The 23042-nt window shown below is 49.0% G+C and overlaps 3 protein-coding genes across 3 annotated transcripts in view; 2 read left to right on the top strand and 1 right to left on the bottom strand.

The window, feature by feature from the left end:
* The first annotated feature begins 529 nt into the window (after positions 1-529).
* Positions 530-8597, top strand: LOC135233700 (leucine-rich repeat-containing protein 43-like). The gene is made up of 13 exons (XM_064297500.1): positions 530-535; positions 1234-1494; positions 2415-2525; positions 3219-3256; positions 3307-3389; positions 4261-4545; positions 5450-5613; positions 6406-6616; positions 6852-6991; positions 7245-7322; positions 7557-7781; positions 8115-8214; positions 8440-8597. The coding sequence occupies exons 1-13, from the start codon at positions 530-532 to the stop codon at positions 8595-8597; spliced, it is 1860 nt and encodes a 619-aa protein (XP_064153570.1).
* Positions 8598-9625: 1028 nt separating this feature from the next.
* Positions 9626-12915, top strand: LOC135264597 (N-acetyllactosaminide beta-1,3-N-acetylglucosaminyltransferase 4-like). Its single transcript, XM_064353321.1, has 2 exons — positions 9626-9822; positions 11437-12915. The coding sequence occupies exons 1-2, from the start codon at positions 9641-9643 to the stop codon at positions 12587-12589; spliced, it is 1335 nt and encodes a 444-aa protein (XP_064209391.1). The 5' UTR covers positions 9626-9640; the 3' UTR covers positions 12590-12915.
* Positions 12916-13693: 778 nt separating this feature from the next.
* clip1a (CAP-GLY domain containing linker protein 1a) overlaps positions 13694-23042 on the bottom strand; it is a 46705-nt gene continuing 37356 nt past the window's right edge. Inside the window, exons 17-25 of the mRNA XM_064297499.1 lie at positions 22276-22392; positions 21987-22093; positions 21521-21641; positions 21275-21327; positions 19813-19927; positions 19314-19464; positions 18204-18259; positions 16068-16206; positions 13694-15754 (exon numbers count right to left, since the gene is read on the bottom strand). Coding sequence (XP_064153569.1) covers positions 15537-15754; positions 16068-16206; positions 18204-18259; positions 19314-19464; positions 19813-19927; positions 21275-21327; positions 21521-21641; positions 21987-22093; positions 22276-22392 — 1077 coding nt within the window. The 3' untranslated portion in view covers positions 13694-15536. The remainder of the gene's footprint in view (positions 15755-16067; positions 16207-18203; positions 18260-19313; positions 19465-19812; positions 19928-21274; positions 21328-21520; positions 21642-21986; positions 22094-22275; positions 22393-23042) is intronic.

Here is a 23042-nt window from a genome sequence, read left to right as displayed (position 1 = left end):
CATCAACAGTCCGTTGCCAGGCAACCTTTGAGAACGGTCCCACTGCCTGGCCGGTGGTGGTACATTATCTCAGTGTCAAACTAAAGAAGACGTATACGGCTGTGCTTAAGAAACAGTTGTGTTAAGGGAGGAAGGCGGCGTCCAGAACACAAAAAGTGCTCAAGACATGCTTTAACAACGACGCCGTGGCGAACGTTATAGCCTACCCTTCGCCACCTCCCGGGGAGCCCTTCCTGTCTGTCTGTCCTTGGGAATGAGTTCCTGGACGGTGTCTTCCGCTTTCGAGAAGAACTTGTCGACCTGTGTTCAGGATTCCTCCTGGGACAGGAGCTGGTGCACTCCTCTATTCCAAAGAAACTAAATAACTGAGGATTTAAACAGTTCAGAATTATGAAGATAACATTAGCCAAGAAGATCTGAAAAGAACTCAGAAGTTGGCGGAAATCTAATGTAAACTTCTACGTGTGGGGAATAAAATGAAACTAATTAATCAATAAAATATTTAATGAGAGGAGAAAATCACGCGGAAATGACTGTAGTCTAAGGGGGGGGGGGGGGGAGCATTGCGTATACATCAATGGAGTTTTTATGTTTCACTGATGCTTGACATCGAATTTGTCATAACACATTTCTCAGTAAGGCATTTGGTCCGTTTGTAAGTACCTTACAAGGAAGGGCAATTATTTTCCTTCCAGGTCGGAAATGATACTTACACGGGAAAATGTACGATAATCTACTTATCTTATCTATCGTTTAACAAAGTTTTGTCCGCAGAACAAAGAACATTGATGATAATCAGTTAAAGGTAAATTCCACTATGATATCACGAAGTACGTTGGTGTTGGTAGTTTCTGGAAAAGCTTGCCACTTTATATAATTCAGAGACCCTTTGTGTGTTAAAAGTCCAGGTTTGGTGCAGTGCTGGACACTCTGTAGACTGTAGGTAAACAGTGACCCTACAAGGGCTGGAATGTTGCAATATATAGTATCAGTATTTTAAAATTCAGAACATGTAAATCATATAGGAAAAAAAAAACATTTTTGGAATATGTGAGAAAGTACATAAACTGTATTATTACACAACACAAAATACGTGTATTTTCATGATATAAAATGTTTTGCAAAACAAACAGTAAATGCATGGAAAATATATGATGTTGTTCTATCCTGAATGGTTCTATACTGAAATATTTAGCCCCCTCCCCCCCTCCATATAATTTCTCTCCATCACAGAGCAGGCCCAGGGGACAGGGGTGCGAGGACGATGGCTGGGGGTACCGCGAAAAGAACGGGGGGAGAGGGGGACCCAGGGCAGAGGAGCGGGGGGACCTGATCGAGCTCCTGACCGACCCGCTGTCTCCGTGGCGACAGGAGGCGGAGTCTTGGAGCCCTCAGGCCGCGGCGCTGAGGGAGCTGTCCGTCACCTCGCAGGCCCGCCTCTCCGGCAGCTTCATTCGTGGATATTTCACCACCCTGCGAATCGTGGACAAGGGGGTGAGGCTGCGTCCCGTCTGATCTCGTTTCCCACGATCTCTTTTATTTAGGAAAAACTATAAATATATTTACGTATATTTTGCTCCTTAATCCATTGGATGGCATCTCATACTCTGCCATGGACAGTCATCTTGAAAGACACCCCCCTCTTTGCAGGAAGATTTTTAAAAACTATTTAATAGTACTATTAGTCCACCAAAGGCAAACGACACTGATGCCACATCTGCTTAAAGACCAGATTAACCACAGTACTGGAACATTCACATGAAACATACCCAAAGCTAAATGAATGAACGCTATACGTAACGGCAGCATTATTATCTTCTGGGGCGGGGGGTGGGGATGGGGGGTTGGGGGGCTTACATTTGGGTGGACAGTATTAACACCAACCACTCCTGCACGCCCATGCGCTCCAGTCTTCAGTTCCCCCATCTCTGCCTCTGCGGGACAAGCCCTTTTTTAACCGGCTGTTGCGGTCGCGCAGTAGTTCTGGAGACACACCGGTGATTTAAGGAACGGAACCCAAAGCGGGGGGTAGCAGGTGCCAAGGGATCTTTTTCTGGGGATCTTCTGTCCGTGAGCTCAGCAGTGCGGTTTCTCCCCTCTCCGATGGCTCTGATAGGCCCGGTTTCTCCCCTCTCCGATGGCTCTGATAGGCCCGGTTTCTCCCCTCTCCGATGGCTCTGATAGGCCCGGTTTCCCCCCTCTCCGATGGCTCTGATAGGCCCGGTTTCCCCCCTCTCCGATGGCTCTGATAGGCCCGGTTTCCTCTCGAGGCTCTATGCCGGTTCCCTCGATGGCTCTGATAGGCCCGGTTTCTCCCCTCTCCGATGGCTCTGATAGGCCCGGTTTCCCCCCTCTCCGATGGCTCTGATAGGCCCGGGTTTAAGCTCTCCTTCCATCTGATAACTGTCTTCCAGGTCTCAGTCATCGATGACGGCGTGCTGGGGTTCGCCAGGCTGCGGGAGCTGGTGCTGACGGCCAACCGCATCTCTCAGCTCCCTTCCGCGCACCTCCCAGGGTCCCTCAGGGTGAGTCTTGGGGGAAATAGTGGAGCCAAAATGGCGGCGGGCTCAAAAGAGTGCAATCGGTGGTGGGTGGAAGGGTCGGGTGGGGATATGGCTGTACACCGAATGACCCTGTTACAGAGAAGACCAGTTTTTTTTTGTTTAGATGAGGGGCACAGATTAAATGCAAATGTTTCAGAATGTTGTTTTTTTTATTCGTTTTCCACAGAAGTTCTTGTGAAGAAAAGAGTGCTTGTCAGCAGTGCGTGCTGCAGTCAGTGATATGGTGGTTTCGTATCAGAGTGCGTTACCTGTACATGACCCCGCTCTGCCAGCCCAAAGCCACACCCCTGCGGTGAGGAAACCGCGCTCGAGCTGAAGTTACAGCGCAGCGCGGTCCAGCGCGGTTACTCCGGCGCGGTTATCTCCACTCAACAGTCCGGTTAGCTCCGCAGGCCGGTTTACCCATGCCGTGCCCAGGCCGGGTTACTCCAGCCGTGGTAGCTCCAGCCGACTTCTACTCCGGTCCAGGCCTGTGTGAGTCCGCCCGTACCCGTGTGAGGGCGCTGGTGCCCCGTGTGAGCTAGGCCTGTGCCCACCACTCCCGCCTGTGCCCACTGTGCCCACTGTGAGCTCCTGCCTGTGCCCACTGTGCCCTGTGTGAGCTCCTGCCTGTGCCCATGGTGCCCTGTGTGAGCTCCTCCTGTCTGTGCCCAGGTGTTGGAGGTGTGTGCCAACCAGGTGAGCAGTTGCCTGTGAGCCGGCCTGTGCCCGAGCTCCCCTCCCTGCGCACCTGTGGGCTCAGCTCACCCTGGCTCTGCGTGCCAGTGCCCGTCTCAGCTCCTTCTGGTCCAGGTTTGGGCGTGGCAACCAGGGATCAGCTCGAGCGTGAGCCCCCCCGCAGCCCTCAGCGATCTCACGTGAAGGGCAGCTCACGCATCACCACTCTACACCATTACCTGTGTCTGCACATGAACATCTACAGACGTCATTGAACCGCTGCAAGCGAAAATGCCCGCGTTTTAGAAAGGAAATATTAATGGGAGGAATTACTAGGCCTGACAGTGAATCACACAAAAATCATTGAACCGTTTGAAAACAACGTGCATCTTGATTTTAGCAACACTTATTCAAATGGAGGATTAGCTAAGGGCCTGGACAGGTGATGCCACCAAAAGAGATTCCAGTTCTTACACGGTGCTGATTTATCAACGTTTACCGTCAGAGATGTGGTTGCTTCCGGATCAGCAGTGAGACAAACCGTGAAGGTGGATCAGCGTCTATACACCAAGTTCAGTTTTTGAGCTATATTGTCCCCCACTCTCCTTACCATTGAAACAAAAACATTTGTTGTCCGTTTTATGAATATTAATGAAGAAGCATTGATCAAGTACAATACTGTGACAGTGGACCTGCTGGTTGGTCCATCCTGTTAAGGCTCTGTTCCAGTGTGTGGATGGACCCCACAGGCTGGTATCTCTAAAAGCTCTATAGCACACGTTTCATGGGAGAGCACATACCTGTCCTTGTTCTTCCGAATCGATAACAGAGGTTGCAGTGAACAATGGAGAGCGAGCAGGATCGGCCATTCCAAATTAGGGAGCAAAAGGGGACAAAGTATTCAAATAAACTCTGTGACAAAGGGTGTTTTTTTATTGTAATATAAAATACCACAAACTTATTGCCTCCTAATGAGGAATTACAGAACATGGATGGAGCATACCAGTTGTCAATCTGGTTAGTTTGTAGAATCTTTAAGGTGATCCATTTGTAATCCTGATGGTTCTTGCCCCCCCCCCCCCCAGGCCTCAGCTCGTGTCTCTGGACCTGAGCTGGTGTGGTTTTGAGGAGCAGCTGATCCTGGTGGACTCGCTCTCCACGCTGCCCCGGCTGAGGACCCTGGCGCTGGAGGGGAACCCCCTAACGCTGGCCCCCTCCTACCCCGGCTTCCTGCTGGACAGCCTACCCAGGCTGCTCTACCTGGACGGGCTCCGCGTGACTCCAGACGACCGCCATCACTTCCACGGCCTGGCCAGGAGGAGAGGTGACCCGGGGGAGGGGGGTGTGGTAGCGATGTAGCGCAATCATGAGGGAACTGGATTTGGAACTCAGAGGTTACAAGTTCAAATCATTACACGCTCTAACACTTGTGGCCCCTAATGTAACACACTGTAACACTTGTGGTCCCTACTGTAACACACTACATTACATTACAGGCATTTGGCAGACGCTCTTATCCAGAGCGACGTACAACCAAGTGTATAACCATAACCAGGAACAAGTGTGTTGAAAACCCTAGAGGGAAATACTGTTCCAAGTGCAGGGAGCAACCGCGTAGTTTAATTTGGACCCTGTAGGTTAAAAAAAGCAGCAACAAAGCAGTCTATGCTAACACTTACGGCTCCTGCTTTAACTCACTGTAACACCTGTGGCCCCAAGTGTAACACACTGTAACACCTGTGGCCCCTCCTGTAACACACTGTAACACCTGTGGCCCTGCTGTGGGGGACCAGGCCCTCTGTGCAGGTGCGTGTTCAGGTGTTCAGGTGATCAGGTAGGACAGGTTAGGGCAGATCATTAAGAAGCAAGCCTAAGAAAGACATTCCTGCCCATTCTCCTGCCCTCTCGTTCACACTGGGGTTTTCACACTCCCGTGCACCTTTCAGTTAATCCTGGGAACTCAATACCAGCAGCGGAACCTGATGACTCACACAGAATCAGCCCTAAAGGTCTGGAGAGGTTTTAACTGTAAAACGGTTTAAACATGGTCTACTTTACACTTCACACCAACCTGGCTGGATGAAGTCCTATCGGCACGGAAAAACTCAGAGCTACACTATGAAGTAGAGCAGAGATGAAGGAAAAAAGCTTCTCCTTTGTTTAAAGTAAGATTGTAGAATAATAGCATTAGCAAATATGAGAAATGAAACTTTGTTGACCTCCATCAGATGCCGTCACAGATGAGGCGGTTGTCACGGTGACGGTGCACAGGATGAGAGGGGTACCGGACCCCTCCCTGGCCGCTGACAGCAGTGCGGCCGAGTTTCCGGTCGTCGCCTGCAGCTACCTGGCGACCTACGAGTTCCTGGGTCCCCTGCCCGCGGAAAACCAGGCAGGCCGCCCGCCCCGTTCATCAGTCTTTCCCTTAATCCCTTCTTCTTTCACTCCTCCATCTCACATTTCTCTCTTTCCATTCAGAGAGCGGCGCTGTACATGCCTGTGTGCAAACCCAGGCAGACCTGTTCGCTGAACACGACCCCTTAACACTTTCACAGAACGTTAATCTTTTTAAATTTTTTATTTAACCAGGAAAACCCCTTTGAGATTGAAATCTCTTTTGCAAGGGGGACCTGACATGAAACACAAAGTTATCCAACAAGACTTACACCTAACAAAATGTACGAACATCAAATGGGGAATGAGACAGAGGTGTAACAATAATTAAAAGTAGAGAAGAGGTTAAAAGAGGTTAAAAGCAGGAGCATACTTCAGTCACAGAGTCATGAATTGCATGTTTAAAGCCCACAATTGAAATTGATTTGCCAAGTTTAAAATTATTTTGCAGATTGTTCCAACTATAAGGTGCAAAATATCTGAAACCCATCTTACCAAATTCAGTAGTGGGATGAGGGACTTTAAAGAGTAATCTTTCGCCCATCGGTAAAACCTCAGTGAAATGTGTTCTCCAGGGGTGCGTTAGTTTGTCAGATCTAATAAAAGATGCCAGGAAACCCAGAGACAGGACGGCCCTCCTTGCGCACCCCCCCCCCCACCCCCCAAACCCGAGTCTGTTACCCAAGTCGGGTTATGACAAAACCAGAGGGGTGCAAGTCGCTCTGTTTCAGGGGGTCTGCTATATGAACCTAATTAATGTCATGTGATGCCGTTACCTTGCCGACGGCAGGTTGGAAGTGAGTCAGTGACCTCCTCGGGTCTGGCTGTGCGTTTCGCCCCGGACGAGGGTTTGGGTCCCTCCAGAGGACCGGAGGGGCGGGACGAGACCCCCCAGGCGGCCCGATGGAATCGGGGGGAGGAAGTGTGCCACACTGTCCCTTACCCTGGCCCCCCAGCTGGGACAGGGGACAGTGGCTTGTCTGAAAGCTGCTCATGCCCAGGTAACAATATTGATTATATTGATTAATTAGTTACTGGAGTTTGTGCGCCAGCAGATGTCTGATTTTACAGTGTTTGATTTATCAGTTCCCACATGGTCAACATAAAAATGCTAATGGAGAAGTTGGCAGGGGAGGTGGTGTGTGTGTGTGTGGGGGGGGGGTTTCTGGGTAGGAACATGCAGTGATTGTGAAATGCCAGGTGGTGTAACCCCAGGTCCCCCCCCCCTTCCCCCAGTCATGGAGATCAGGACCCCAAAGTTGCCGTGGGCAGAGCCAATAGAGTATGACCACACCCACGTTTACCGCGTCAGGGACCTGGCCTCCCTCAAGCGCTTCTTCCTCCGAGGACTACGCATCACGGTGGAGGAAGAGAAGGTACTACAACCCTGCCCCCAGACATGGGTCAAAGGTCAAAGGTCGTATTCTAAATACTTATAACTCTTCAGAACCAGTAAAGGTTCTACAAATCCCTGAGGATTTCCAATGAGGTGCAGTTAATGACTAAAAAGACACAAACTCATCTGAAGAAAGGATGTAGATATGAATATCGGTGAAAATAGATGGATGTTTTCTGGTGTTTTATTGATTGGTTGACTGATTGATTGATAGATGGGGTTTGGCTCAACAGGTGCTGTCTTGGCCCGCCCCTCCAGAAGAGAATGTGGGAACCAAGCCTGTCACTGACAAGAGGGGTACAGCAAAGGAGGTGAGACACAAACACTGTACCCACAAAACATACTCACCACAAACACTGTACCCACAAAACATACACACCACAAACACTGCACCCACAAAACATACACGCCAAAAACACTGTACCCACAAAACATACACGCCAAAAACACTGTACCCACAAACCATACACCATAAAGGCTAAACATCCTAAAAATGTACCTTATGTTTGAACATTTAAAGAGGAGATATGATTCCTCTGATCCAGCAGAGTGTCCGTCCTCCTAGTAACCCCTGCTCCAATCAGAAGGCCAAGGACAAGAAGCGGAAGAAGGAGCCCCAGGTGGACCTGGTGCAGGACCCCCCGGGGACGAGGACCCTGGGTTCGGCTCGCGTGGAGCTCCAGGACCTGGTGTCCGGGGGCAACCAGGTGTACCGGCTGTGCGATTTTGGGGTGCCCACGGAACTGAGCGCCAGGACACCCCAAGAAAAGGTGTGATATATATCAGCAGGCGGTTCATTCTGTCTCACAAACTGCCTCTTCCCTTTCCAGAGACCACAGAGCAGAGGGTGTCAAACTCAAGACCTGGAGGGGCCACAATGTCTGCTGGTATTTATGGTTTCCTTTCCGTCAGCAGCCAATTAAAGCCTTGAGAACAGGGTGTGCAGGTTCTTCAGCCAATCAGCGACTTCAGTAAATCTCTGGTGCGGAAAACACCAATAACCAGCAGACACTGCGGCCTCTCCAGGACTGGATTCTGATGACCGGTCTGGTTTATTATATGCCTGCAGAGCAGTGTGTCATTCTGTTTTACTTTGTTCCAAGGAGCCAAGCAAGAAGGTCAAAGAGGACAAGAAGAAAGAGGATAAGAGGGCAAAGCCTGCTGGAGAGAGCATAGCCACACAGAGAACTACGCCCTCTAAAGGTCAGGTGTGGGACAGTTTGTGTGTGTGTGTGGGGGGGGTGTGTCATCGTAACGCTGTGGGAGCGTGCAATTTCACAGCTGTTGTCTTTATTTTTCTTGTAGTGAGAGCGGTAAATTATAAATTCAGACCAATAAAGATGTATTATTGAAAATGTATTATTGTTTTAATATCATTGACTCCCTATCTGCCCCCCCCCCGACCACACCCCCGACCACACCCCCCAGGTAAGAACAAGGGGAAGAAGGACAGTGAGGCTGAAGGCCCGGCAGAGACCTTCCAGCACCTTCCAGAACATATAATCCTGGAGATCAGTGTGCACCTGGACAAGTGGGAGACTGACAGACCTACAAGCTGCAGGAACATTGAGAAAGATTCACTGTAGTAATTAGTACGGTGTCTTAATATGTTGTATAAAATGTCAGCGAAATTGTTTGGTTTCAGAGTAGACTGAACGATTGATACAATTTTTTACTTTGAAAGAGGGTCTAATTGTTGTTTTTTTACGTGTTTTGGGGGAAGGTGGCTATTGAATGGGACAGGAAGGATAAGGTGAAAGGGGACTCATATCTCTTATTTTTTAGGGTGGGTAGGGAGGGGAGGTGGGGATTGAATACGATGGATCACCTGAACATTGGGATGTACTCGTCAATGTAAAGAAAATAGAGGCGGAGCTGAAGGTAAGAGGAGGAAGGTACTGTTTCCAGTGAAGGGGGAGTTGGGAAATACTGCCTACAACCTGACCTGGACGCTCCTGTCATCTTAAATAACCCACGTACTGTCTATTTCCTGCTTAACGGTATCCCTTTACCATGCCACTCTCCCAAACCTGCCTGGACACGCTCACTCTCTCACTCTCTTACACTCTCACTTCACACCTCTCCCCTCACACTCACACTCTACACCCATTTTACTCTCTCTCACACAATCCACCTCTCTTCACTCTCTCTCTTACACTCACTTCTCACCAGCTTCTCACCACTCACTCTCCTGCAGAACGCTGCTGCTCCTCTGACCTGCAGCCTCCCCAGACTCAGCCATGTCACTCCCCTTCTCCCCTCCCTCGCCTGGCTGCCTGTATCCACCTGCTTTCAACAAAGAATCCACCCAAGCGCAGGAACTGGGGATCATTTAATTGATTATAACTTGAAATATTGTGAACCAAGTGGTGTCGTGTGACCAGATTATTTCAACACTAAAATGTACTAGGCTTCATCTGCAATTATCTCTGTTAAAATATTAATGCCAGCACAAAAGTATGATTGAAAGTAGTTTTTTTTTTTGTCGGTTGTAAAATTGAAATTACAAAAATGTGACATTTCTCTTCACAACTTGTGCACCACAGATTACACAATCTCAAAAGCAAGGGAAGTACACTGCATTTTGCCAGTGTTATTACACTTAGTGTAAATACAGAAACAGACGCGAATGAATGGTCTTGATGACGTCGCCTACGGGAACCCGGACGCCACGCCCATTGCACCTGGCAGGTGCGCGCAACACAAGATGGATTTCTTCATCTGCGGGACTCCTGCGTCGCCACTGTGCGTTTGCGCTCCACTCACCTTCACCTGTCGCTCGGATACCTTTCAGACGCGCCGGAATAGCAGGTAACGTCGCCTTCGCGTATTCGAAACCTCCTCTACTTTAGTGCACGGTCATGGCGCTTAATTCGGAAAAATTGTGAATTGATCACTTCCAATTCATTTTAGATCATCACACTGAATAATATGCTACGAACAACCATCTAAATGTTTCCACCAGTGCTCGACTTTCCTGATTTGAACTACTAAGTCGTTTTTTTAGATGTTCTCCGTCAAGTAAATTAATAATAAGCGTATATCAATATTTGCATATTTTTTCGTTTTCGGGTTGTCTTGCTTATCCAGAAAATTATCGCGTTTTGTCATCTAAAATTATAGGCGTGCAGTAGATGCAATTGCCGTACTAATTGAAGCCTACTAACATGTGTCCACTGGAAAATGAATCAGTCTATTGGAATAGAATCATTTTCAAATGCAGCGTTTAACAAAGAAATCCCACCTTTAAATTGTATAGGTTAAATAGCATACTGTAGGCTATAATTAAAACGGATAGCGGTTATTTTGATAGCAGTACTTTTTAAATTAATCTAGTAAATGTCGTTTACGGAGTAAATAAGTAAACAAATTGAATAAGAGTGGCTTACTAGCTGTCATACTATCGATCATATCGTTAATACAATTTTACTGCAATCAGAATTTGCGCCAGGTGCACAAATTTCGCCTCAGTTCGCCCGTGGCATTGTAGGCTACCTCCTCCACACATTCAGCCGAGTTTAGTGTTCATAATACACCCCGCTTTTTTGCCCGTATTTAACAGATTTTGCGAAGAAAGACAAACAGCCGATTCTCCAGGACAGGGAATGTCATACGGTATTTATTAGCGGTCCTAAATATTTACCTGCATCAAGGGTTGTATCCAGCCACTTTTTGGATGGTATTTTACTCAACCATCGGACAAACAGTATATAATAATAATAATAGTCTATTTCGCTGATGCTACGAATGAGTCATAAAACGCAATAGCTAAATTGTACGGAGTGTTTGCGTGATGGCTTCAAGGCACTGATACGAAACTAACAAACAGGATGACTGGTGTATCCTGAATTTGTTCAATTTAAAACTGGTTAAATTAAACTTCTCGGTCCTTTTCTCCTGTGCAAACGGTAAAGCCATATCCAACTGCCTCTAAGCTACTGATTATTGGATTCAAGTACGATCCTTATCAAGGACATTTAAAAAAAACAATATTTCTAGGTGGTTGATTGTTGAAAAGCATATTGAGCAGTTAAACAAGATTTGAGGATTTTTGTGACTGTGATTTATTGTACGCAAGACTATCATCTCTTAGTTATTAACTAAAGTGCGGATACACTAACTGCACTCATTTGATAATATAAATTTAAAAAAATAGTATGTGGACACATCCGTTTGTACACAAGACCTATGGTTACCATGGTTGGTAATATACAATGGCAAGTAATCGTGGAAAAAAAAAAAAACATTCCAGTTATGTCCTCTTGTTCTACTAACAGAACTCAACCTGAAAAATCTCTAGTAGTACTCTGATCGCCTTTATGAATTTAAAAGCCTCAATCAAATCATCCCTGAGACTCCTTTTACTAATTAATACTAATAACTAAAACTACTAATCTTAATACGGTCACTACTGCTCTCTTCCAGAGCCATGAAGACCCCCAGATGCAAAATTCAGAACAGCGTCTTGGGTTGCTGCATCTTGCTGCTCACTCCAATCTTGTGCTTCCTCTTTGGCTGGGTGGATTTTGGGCCCTTTCAGGCCCTGGGGAGGACCGGGGTGCGACCGGCCCAGTCGGACAGTCGGAACTTTCAGAACGGGAGCTTCTGGGCCAGGCGGAGCCCCGCCCCGTCCCGGACGCCGGCCCCCGTCCCAGAGTGCCCGCGGAACGGAAGCCTGGCGGACATTCCGCGGGACCTTCCCGCCGCTCACCGCCTCTTCCTCCAGCACAAGCACTGCCGGGCGTTCCCCCGGCTCCTGGGCCCCCGCGCCTGCCCCCCCGACCTGTACCTCCTGCTGGCCATCAAGTCCACCGCCGCCCAGCTCGACCGCCGCACCGCCCTGCGGAACACCTGGGCGCAAGCGGGCACCGTCGAGGGCAAGAGGGTGAGCCTGGTGTTCCTCCTGGGCCGGTCCCAGGACAGGGTGAGGGGCTACCCTCTGCAGAGGCTCCTGGAGCACGAGAGCAGGCGGTTCGGCGACATCCTCCAGTGGGACTTCGCGGACAGCTTCTTCAACCTGACCCTGAAGGAGGTCCACTTCCTCCGCTGGTTCGGCCGGGAGTGCCGCTCGGCCCGGTTTGTGCTGAAGGGGGACGACGACGTCTTCGTCCACACGGGGAACCTGCTGTGGTTCCTCCGGGACAAGAGCCCGTCCGCCCCGCTGTTCGCCGGGGACATCATCCACAAGGCCCGGCCCATTCGCCACCGCCAAACCAAATACTTCATCCCGGTGGAGATGTTCCCCAAAAACGAGTACCCGCCCTACGCGGGAGGGGGTGGCTACCTGATGTCCCGTCAGACGGTGATCGGTCTAGACCTGGCAGCCCAGGACACCGACCTGTTCCCCATCGACGACGTCTTCGTGGGCATGTGTCTGGAGAAGATGAAGGTGCAGCTCGTCTTCCACGACGGCTTCAGAACGTTTGGGTACCGCCAACAGAGCACGCCCTTTGACCCCTGCATCTACAGAGACCTCATGCTGGTGCACAAGCTGACCCCCACGGAGATGTGGGTCATGTGGTCTATGGTCAACGAGCCAAACTTGATCTGCGCCAGGAAATCCCTAAAACTGCGATGAAGATGAAACTGGGCTGTAGACTTGGCCCAGCTGCATGTACAGTGAATGCTTTTCTTACATTTTTAAACGGGCTTCAAAATAAATATGAAAACTGCAAATGTCAAATGAAATATTGACGCCAATGAATTTTTCAAAAAACCTGTATTTAAATAATGCATTTAAACGGTGTGGTTTAAATATAAAAGTAAAGTTATGAGTGTCACACGCTGAGCTGAGGATGATCTGAAAGGGCAAAATATGCTAAACGGATCGAGCAAAAGCCATCGCCTGCCAACATGCTGGTATGCGATTTTTGTGTGATAAAAATAATTGCTGGTAAAAGTTCATTCCCATGGTTCTCGTGAGACTTTTCACTGAAACGTGTTGCACGTTACTCACCAAAACGTAGGATCATATTAAAATGGAATTTCATTATGGACGCTGGTGAAAATAAGTGACCATGCCAAAATATCACTTAGCAACAGGACCAACTCTGCAACCGTAAAGGACTGAAATGCAATGAGAGTGGTTCAGATTTAGTAAAAGGAGACTCGGGGGTGATTTGATTGTTTATCCCTTTTATGAATTTAAAGGCCCCAAAGTGAACTACAAAAGATTCCACAGGTAAATTCTGCACAGAGTTTAGGAAGCACCCCCCCCCGCCTACAAATGCGAATGTCTGTGACTGAGTGATGAAGTTACACCATTGGTTGGTCGGTCCAGCCATATTCTAGGTTTTGACCTGGTCTTGTTCTTCTTTTGACTGAAGACAGCGTTTATAACAGTTTGAGCATTCCTCCTTCCTAATTTATTTTCCATTAGTAAGAACTTTAACAACGATGACCTCTTTAATGCAAGTTCTTTCGCTTATATGATGGTGGTTATAAGGTTATAAGCTCTAGATGTTCCTCAGTGTAAACTAACAATGTTAGGAGGAACACCTGTAAAAACAGAAAAGGTATTATATTAAATGGAATAAAATTTTAGGGGTTCAAAATGTCATGATCAGCTAGTTTTTAAACAACGCAAAAAAAAAAAAATGCAACGCAAAGAAGTACAATTCATACACTGGAAACTGTCAAACTACAATACTGAGCCAGGAATGATGAATTAAAACAGCATATATTTAGCAGTAAAATATGCTTTAATTCAAGAATAAACATTGTGTACAAAATAAGAAAGGTTTGCCTCAATCACCATGGCTACAAGCTTTATGCTAAAATTAAACCTGTCCCGTCGGTTTTAACAGAGACCATCCAATTGACCAAAGTGATCAGCCTTTCTCCCCCCAAATGATTGCCTATTTAATATGTAGAGAATGCAAGCTTTATAAAAAATATCTGAAAACACCCATAAAAGATTATCACCGTTTATTTAAGCAGATACAGTCCACAATACTGCCTCTGAATAAGCCTCCCCCGGCCACCAGTTTTACATTCGGGAGCCCTCCCCAAAACCACCGGAGGGCCAAAGCCCAGGAAACAGAGCCGCTCGAGTCAGAGCTCCGCACGTTTCCCCCAGCAATGGGAGAGTAAGGCCTCATCAACCCCGCGATTGGTGGAGTTGCAATGAGCTGGCTATCAGTGACTTGTTTAAACCAATCAAAATGCTTCTGCTGTCCACAGCAGAACGCAGCGGTTGGCTGAAATCAGTAAGTCACAGATGCCAACTGGTAGCTCCATATTCTCCCATTACTACTTTTTTCCACCTCAAAAAAAAAATAAAATAAAAATAAATTTGTTCAGCAGGTATTTACAGTCATAGTTTCCACATTTATTTAACAGGTGTATCTGAGAGATACAATATGACCCAAACGGTTTGCTTTTTTATTTTTGTTTATTGTACAGGTAACTTAACATTCATAAAAGACAAAAAAAGGCAGCACATAAAATCTGACAGTATTATTATTCTCTTTATCCTTTTTAAAAATTATAATTTAAACATGTTCATATAAAGGCAATTAAAAGGAGCTGGGTATAAAGTGTACAGTGCAATAGATTATAAGCGACTGTTTTGGCCTTCTCCACGGCGGCCATTTTGGGCCTGGGCTACAAGCAGCGCCGCCGACATCGTGGCTGTAGTCAGCCTCCACACCCGTGTGCCTGCCACACGCACCTCCACACGCACCCCGAGGACTCGTCCCACAACCCCACACTGACACGGAAGGCAACCCCCGGAAGATTCTAACGCATGTTTTTGACACAACCGTGAAAACAAAAAAAAAACAAAGTTAAATTAAATAAACTGAACCCCACCCCCCACGCCCTACCTGAACAGCTCACTGAAGATTGAGAAGTCAAAAGAAAATGTGGATTGTTCGTTGTTGTTTGTGTTAAGTCAGCCTTTTTTACACACAATCAAGTATGAGTTTGTTTGTTTTGTCCTGATAAACCACCCCCCCGCCTCCGTCCCAAAATCTCCACCCTCCCGCCTCCGTCCCAAAATCTCCACCCTCCCGCCTCCGTCCCAAAATCTCCACCCTCCCGCCTCCGTCCCAAAGTCTCCACCCCCCCGCCTTCGTCCCAAAGTCTCCGCACAGTCAGGGCTTTGGGGGACAGCTGAAGCTTTACAAACACACACACACACTCGCACACACACACTCGCACACGTACACACACACTTGCACTCACACTCGCACACACACACTCGCACACGTACACACACACTTGCACTCACACTCGCACACACACACTCGCACACGTACACACACACTTGCACTCACACTCGCACACACACACTCGCACACGTACACACGTGCACACGTGCACACACACACACGCATGCATTTGGATTTACACACATATCCATGTTCATACAACAGAAAGTGCTGTGGAAGCCAGGCTAGCATGATATTTTCTGAGGAACAACGTGTGAGAGCGTGTGTGTGTTTGTGTGTGTGCGCACGTGTCTGCGTGTGTGTGTGTGTATGTGTATGTGTGCATGTGGCGCAGGGGCGGGGCAGAGGTACTCAGAAGGTCTGGTCATCGTTGCAGGAGTCGGTGGAGTGGCCGAACACCTCGCAGATGTCACAGTAGGGCCGCTGGTCTGCGCGGTTGCCGTGGTAAGCGGTGTGGGGGGGGGAGTCGGGCGCCTGGGCCTGCGTGGGGCAGTCCTCGGTGTCGTGGAGGTCGAAGCAGTCGCAGATGTCGCAGAAGAGCCGTGGCGGGGGCTTCTTCTTGGAGGGGGCTTCCAAGCTGTGCAGGGGGAGAGGACGGAACAGTCATCTGACAGGAAACAGAACGGTCAGTTGCCAGGAACAGTCGCTGCACAGGAAACAGGAAACGGTCAGTCTGCACAGGAAACAGTCAGGCTGCACAGGAAACAGGAAACGGTCAGTCTGCACAGGAAACTGTCAGTCTGCACAGGAAATGGTCAGGCTGCACAGGAAACAGGAAACGGTCAGGCTGCACAGGAAACAGGAAACGGTCAATCTGCACAGGAAAATCAGCTGCACGAAATCACTGCAGAAACGCCTGATGAAGAAACCGAGGTAAGAGACATGGGGACACTGACCTCCAGTTGTCCAGCTCGCTGGCGTTATTTCCGTTCAGCGCGGCCTCCGCCATCTTCTCCATATTGGCCTTCAGCTCCTCGTTCTTCCGCTGCAGGTCCACGATGACCGAGTTCAGGAACTCAATCTACTCCAGGAGGGGAAGTGATGTCACTGACATGGCTACACGCCTGGTAGTGCCCAAAAAGTCTAATTCACCTGCACACACCCACACCCTTACACAGCGGACTGTACTACACATACACACAAATTCCCTGAATATACAAGAGCTGACGTTAGGCTATCCCACAATTCCCACTCCCCCTATAAGTGCCCATATCACACCAGTGGTTAGTCAGTCTTGGGTAAAGCTGCTGTTAGACCCCCCCCCCCCCCCTTATTAGACCACCGCAAGGTGAAATCCACCATCAGTGATCTTGGTCAGGCCCTAAAATGAGGAGACGAACACACACCCCAAACCACCCCACCCCACCCCAATGTGAATCTCAACTGAACACTGAACAGAGGGCGGGGTCTAGACCGTCTGTCAAAGGAGAACAGCTGCAGAACGTTCCGGAGCTCATGGGGAACAGAGCAAGGAGCCTCAGTGATCACTTAGTGCTGTATGTTCAGCTCCACCTTTTTTGAAAAGACATTCAGGGCATGGCCCTCCTTTCTAAAGTCAACGATCATTACGCAACTTCTAACTGTGAGCACGCTACAGGAACTTAACTGGTCTCTGGAGTACGTATGACAAATAATTATTTTACTAAGATCTGATAACGAGACTGTTTTTGTGTATTGATAACTGAGTGAATTTTCATAGCGCCTTTAATCTCAAAGTCCAGTACAGAGGACTTGGGCTGATCAAGTCAACCCGCCAACAATAAACGATAAGTACAGATCACTCTGTGAATATTAAAGGCCGCTCTGAGATATGCACATTAATCCAGAGTGACTCACAGCTCACAGCCTCTAACATGAAGTTCATTTAAACAGCTGGATTTCACTGAAGCCGTTTAGATTAAGTCCCTTTCCTCAATGGTACAACGACAGTGTCCCACCTGGGAATCAAACCTGCAACCCTGGAGTTGCAGACTACAGATAAACCATTATGCTACAACCTAATTTACTGCGATATCACCGTTCTTATCAGTTCAGACGGGTAAGATTTTCTTCCGAAACGTTTTAAAGCCATCTTGTTTTAGTCTCGCACCGTTGGCCTGAACTGGCCTTTCGGGGCAGAGGGAGAAAAGAAGGGAGGATTCGGAGAACACGTCCCAGTGAACTAAGAGAGCTCGGCTGTCTGCAGAGAGAGGACGCGGTTCTGCCCTGAGAGACGGCCGGACCCTCTGGGGTCATTCTTCTATCTTATAAAAGGACAGAAAACAAGACGGAACAAAAATAAACTGATGTGCTTAAAGGGAACAGATGAGAAACAGTCACGAACCGCAGCCTGATTGAGGGATGCATTGCCAACATCGGGGAGAAGGGAGGATGAGGAGGAGGAAAAGGAGGAGGAAGAGACAAAACAGAGGTTAAAATTCAGGAGAAAACCCACCCCCAGTACTGAAACCAGCCATTTTACAGTCTCTACAAGGTCAACACACTGGGGGGCGGAGGGGGGTTGGTCAACAAGAGGAAATTCAACTTATAGGTGACAACAAACGAGCAAACTAATAAAACCACAGAAGAGCCCATGGACACAGCTCTAAAACCACAGAAGAAGAGCCCATGGACCCAGCTCTAAAACCACAGAAGAAGAGCCCATGGACCCAGCTCTAAAACCACAGAAGAAGAGCCCATGGACGCTGCTCTAACCCCATCAAACAAAATCACAGTCAGAAACTGCACAATTGCTTAATACTTTCAAAGATAATAACAAATTATGACATCACCCTTTTCTTTTTTTTGTTGCAAATACAGATGAACCATATTAAGATCCCTGCTAGAGTGCAAAATAGAATAATTTGAAATACAGAATATATACAGTAAGCCCCATAATGTTTGGGACAACACAAACGCGCACGTGCACACACCGCGACACACCTACACACAGACACAGACACACATATACACAGCTGCGGGTGCACATGCACACACACACACACACACACACACACACACACAGCGGCGCACACACACCTGTCCCTGTGCCAATTGCGACTCCTCGTCTTTCAGATTGTCCACGGCAGCATCACCTGGAGGACAGAAACAGGCTTGTGCATAAGCGCATAAATCATATACATAAACAAATACAAACAAACACACTAACAAACGCCAACAGACAACCTGCAGCACGGTCAGTGTTCACAGAGAGTGGGAGAGGTCAGTGTTCACAGAGAGTGGGAGAGGTCAGTGTTCACAGAGATAAGTATGTACATAGAGTGGAAGAGGTCAGTTTAGGGGGGAAGGTCAGTTCAAGATGGGAGACAGTGTCACAAGATGGGATCAGTTCAAGAAGTGGGAGAGTCAGTTCACGAGATGGAGAGTCAGTTCAGGATTGAGAGGTCAGTGTTCAGAGTGGCTCCCCGTGTGGAAGGAGAGGTTCCTGGCAGTAATAATAACCATTTAGAGTGAAATAATCATTTATGAAATACATCAACTCTTTAGACAGCTGTAAAATTCATTTGGGATCCGAAGTCAAAGAGTGTTTTCACATTTCAGCGGCACATACAGTTCTGGCATTCTGAGCCAGGTCTGCTGGTGCTCCAGGTGTGCGGGGGGGTGCAGCTCAGACAGGTGTGGGGTACGGCTCAGACAGGTGTGTGGGGTGCAGCTCAGACAGGTGTGGGGTGCGGCTCAGACAGGTGTGTGGGGTGCGGCTCAGACAGGTGTGGGGTGCAGCTCAGACAGGTGTGGGGTACGGCTCAGACAGGTGTGTGGGGTGCAGCTCAGACAGGTGTGGGGTGCGGCTCAGACAGGTGTGTGGGTGCGGCTCAGACAGGTGTGGGGTGCGCTCAGACAGGTGTGGGGTACGGCTCAGACAGGTGTGGGGTCGGCTCAGACAGGTGTGGGGTACGGCTCAGACAGGTGTGTGGGGTGCAGCTCAGACAGGTGTGGGGTACGGCTCAGACAGGTGTGGGGTGCAGCTCAGACAGGTGTGGGGTACGGCTCAGACAGGTGTGGGGTGCAGCTCAGACAGGTGTGGGGTATGGCTCAAACAGGTGTGTGGGGTGCAGCTCAGACAGGTGTGGGGTGCAGCTCAGACAGGTGTGGGGTATGGCTCAGACAGGTGTGGGGTACGGCTCTTACCTGGGGAAGCGGCGTCGCTGGTGGCTGGGCTCTGTGCTGCCCGGCGCTCCAGGGTCTGCACGTGCTCCTGCAGCTGCGCCTTGTCCTTCTCCAGAGTCTGCACTGCAGACTGCATCTGCGCAGCCGAGCTGCCCTCCCGCAGCACCGCCACCTGAGCACGCAGACGCACGCAGACGCAGACAGATTATCATCTCCTTCCTCAAACCCAGCCCAGCCAATCGGCTCTCGTTCCCCAAACCCGGCCCAGCCAATAGGCTCTCAATCCCCAAACCCGAGCCAGCCAATCGGCTCTTGTTCTCCAACCAGCCCAGCCAATAGGCTCTCGTTCCCCAAACCCGGCCAATCGGCTCTCCTTCCTCAAACCCAGCCCAGCCAATCGGCTCTCGTTCCTCAAACCTGGCCCAGCCAATGGGCTCTCGTTCCCCAAACCTGGCCCAGCCAATAGGCTCTCGTTCCCCAAACCCGGGCCGGCCAATGGGCTCTGGTTCTCTGGGCTCACCTCGCCCCTGAGCGCCTCCAGCTCTGTGTCCCGCTGTGAGATCAAGGCACTGGTTTTCTGGAGGGTTCTCTGCAGGGAGGCCTTCTCTTCCTGGGCCTCCTTCAGAGCGCTCTCCCTGTGGGACACAAGCACACGCTCGCTCAGAAAAACCAGCTCACCCCCCAGAAAGGTTCTTCTTACAGAACACAGACCCTAAGAAGTCCGTATCCAGGTTTTACTCCACGGTGTATAGCTACAGAACTAAATCCTTAGCAACATACACCGCACGGGGCACAACTACATACTATATAATAGATATGTGAGATAAGGTTCCCCCACAGCCCTCTTAAAATTTCAGTCTGCAATATGTTCAGGGAAATGCAGTATGATGTGCTACATAATGTGCACATCTCTCCGCACATTCATAGTAAATTTAAGAGCGGAATCTCACTAAGCCGTGTGTTGGCACCAGACTCCATCGTTCATTGGAATGTACCCTCATACCAACGTTCTGGACGGAGGTCTGCCACAGGAGCTCTTGGGCAGCCTGCAGATGCTTAACTACTCACATTTTTACTGGGGGGTCATTCTCTGTTGCCTTGGGAATGTGTAAGAAACTTACCCCCCCCCCCCCCTTCTCAGACCTGCCCGGAAAGAGATAAGGAGAAGGTGGGAGGGTGATCAAACCGTGTGCTAATAATCTGAGGGAAGGATTGACTAATGATCTCATATGTGTGAAGAAACTCGGATTTCTTATCAAAGGGCAATTAGACTAATTTATGGCATTGTGGAGGGAACCTTTGAGACTGCAGAGTGTGAATCCTTATCAGTGTGCCTATCCCCGACCTGTCAATCAACAGGGCTATTACAGTCTACAGCTCGCAAACTGGGCTGCAGGTGACTTCCTGTATGTGACCACTGAATGTTACCATGGTTGCTTTATTCTATCGTCTTTTTTCTGTTTTGGTTTGGAAAATGTTCTGAAAAGCGCCAAACATTAAACACATGCATTCTACGAGAGCAGAAAAGGGGCCTGAGATTGCCAGAGAGTGAAAGGAAAGATGGGAACTCCGGGCTTTTTAAATTCCCAGCCAGTCACCCCCCCCCCCATTTATTATCTCTGTTAATGAGCAACTGTGAGCCAGAGAATCCGTCAGTTGGTTAATCTCTTACCTACACTGGAAATAGCCGTGAGGTGATAAAACATCTAACGACTCTGACGATTCTTTACTACCTGCTCCTCAACAGAAGCCCAAAAAAACCATTTCCTTGTGTTGTGATCTTGTGAATGAGGGATCAAGCCGGCTGTGGGCTGAGAAATCTACAGCATCTCCAAGTCTTGCCCAGGGTTGCCAGGTCTGCCTGCTTGGAGTAATAGATCTCTCCACTTCACAGGCAGAGGGTTGCCAGGTCAGCTTGATTAGAGTATATGATATCCCCCACCCCACAGGCTGAGGGTTGCCAGGTCTGCCTGGTTTCCTACCTCTTTCTCAGCTCCTGCAGCTGTAGAGTTAGGGACGAGTGCTCTTCCTCCAGCTGAAAGAGAGGAAACATCACGACAGCTGTCAATCAAGGGCTCAGCCAGGGCTCTCCCTCCATCCCTCCCTTTGGAGAGAGAGCACTGGGGCGGGATGGATGTACAGAGGCCCAGGCGGGGGAGAGCACTGGGCCAGGATAGGGGGGCGGGATGTTGGGGCGGGACAGGGGGCGGGGCGTGCGTCAGGCTCACCTTCTTGTGGTCGCTGACTTCCTGTCTGCTGCTGCCCAGCTCCTCGGCCAGCTTCCTGTTCTCCTCCTGCAGCGCTGCCAGGCTCCGGCCCTCCTCCCCCGTGGCCCGCTTCAGCTCCTCTCTGAGGAGGAGCAGGAGGAAGAGGAGGAGGAGCAGGAGGGAGGGAGGAAGAGGGAAGTCGGGGTATCAGCTGTCAGTCATCAGGTTCATTATTATATACTTACTTTCATGGGGGGTCAAGGTTACTCACTTACTAGTGTGCACGTGTGTGTGACTATTGTTGTGTATGACCAACTGTACTGTGTATGAAAGTCTATATTGGTGTGTACATGAATGTGTCTGTCTGTATGTGTACACACGTGAGTATGTCAGTCTGAGTGTGCACACTGGTGCAGACACACAGACACACACAGACACACACAGACACAGACACACACACGTCACACTGTGTAAGCTGAACACTCACATCTCTTTGCACAAGCTGTTCACTCGTTGGGTCTCTGCAGCGAGCTTCTCTTTGGCCCGGCTCAGCTCCTCCTGGTGCCTGGAGCTCTGCTCCTGCAGGGCCCCCAGCTGTGAATAAAACCAGCACTCAGTCAACGTCAGCATCAGAGTCTCGTCTCGCAGAACAGATTTCTCAACATTCTTGCCCTCGACAGGCCAGACAAGTTTAAGGCACGGTGGTATTTCCGTGGAAAGATATAAAAGGAGGGAAAGTGCCAGACTCTCTGCGATCTCCACCCCGCCTCTCTCACCTGCTGCTCCACTTCCTGTTTGGAGCTGCGGCTCTCCTCCAGCAGGGCCTGCACCCGGCTCTTCTCCTGCGTCAGCTGCTCCAGGGCCTGAGCGGTCTGTTCTGCCGACTGCGCAGCCTGCGCAGAGGGGCACAGGGCCACTGTGTTAACACAGCCTGAACGCCCAGAGAACCCCGCTAAAGCTGGGGTCTCAAACGCAGGCCGCTGTGGCTAACAGACGCCGCTAACTATTACCGCTAACTATTACCGCTATGACCATCCACATCTCCCAAATCCCTCTAGTTAAGAAAACACCGAGACCATGAATGATTGTCAGTGCTGTGCAGCGCGAAATTATTGTTATTCATTACGCCATGCCCATTACATCACTACATTAATTGACATGCTGGAATTAAAGAAGAGTTAGCCAGACGTGGAATCCATTCCAAATGTAATTCAGATCCTCAATAAAAGAGGGTTGCAGTGATTCTCCCCGATTACCTACAGCACATGTCTATGAGATCAAATTATAACTGCCATGGTCTCAATCTGATTGAACAGCACAACCAGCTAATTTCAACGGCCCAAAATTTCATTGACTCCAGGTGGGGGTTTCTGCTTCAGAACCTGTGGAGCAAAATGAAGGTCTGCAAGAGAGACCAATTCCAATGCTACTGCCAAAATATGTTATATTACTCGGTCAAACAATAACTAAGAAACCCATCCTAATCCATCCCCTTAATCAGCTGAATATAATTTTCATTAAATTTAAAATAAATAAATAAATA

The sequence above is a fragment of the Anguilla rostrata genome, chromosome 10, assembly GCF_018555375.3.
Source record: "Anguilla rostrata isolate EN2019 chromosome 10, ASM1855537v3, whole genome shotgun sequence".
Lineage (NCBI taxonomy): Eukaryota > Metazoa > Chordata > Actinopteri > Anguilliformes > Anguillidae > Anguilla > Anguilla rostrata.
Note: the sequence above shows the minus strand (reverse complement) of the source record. Positions and strands in the feature narration are given on the sequence as shown.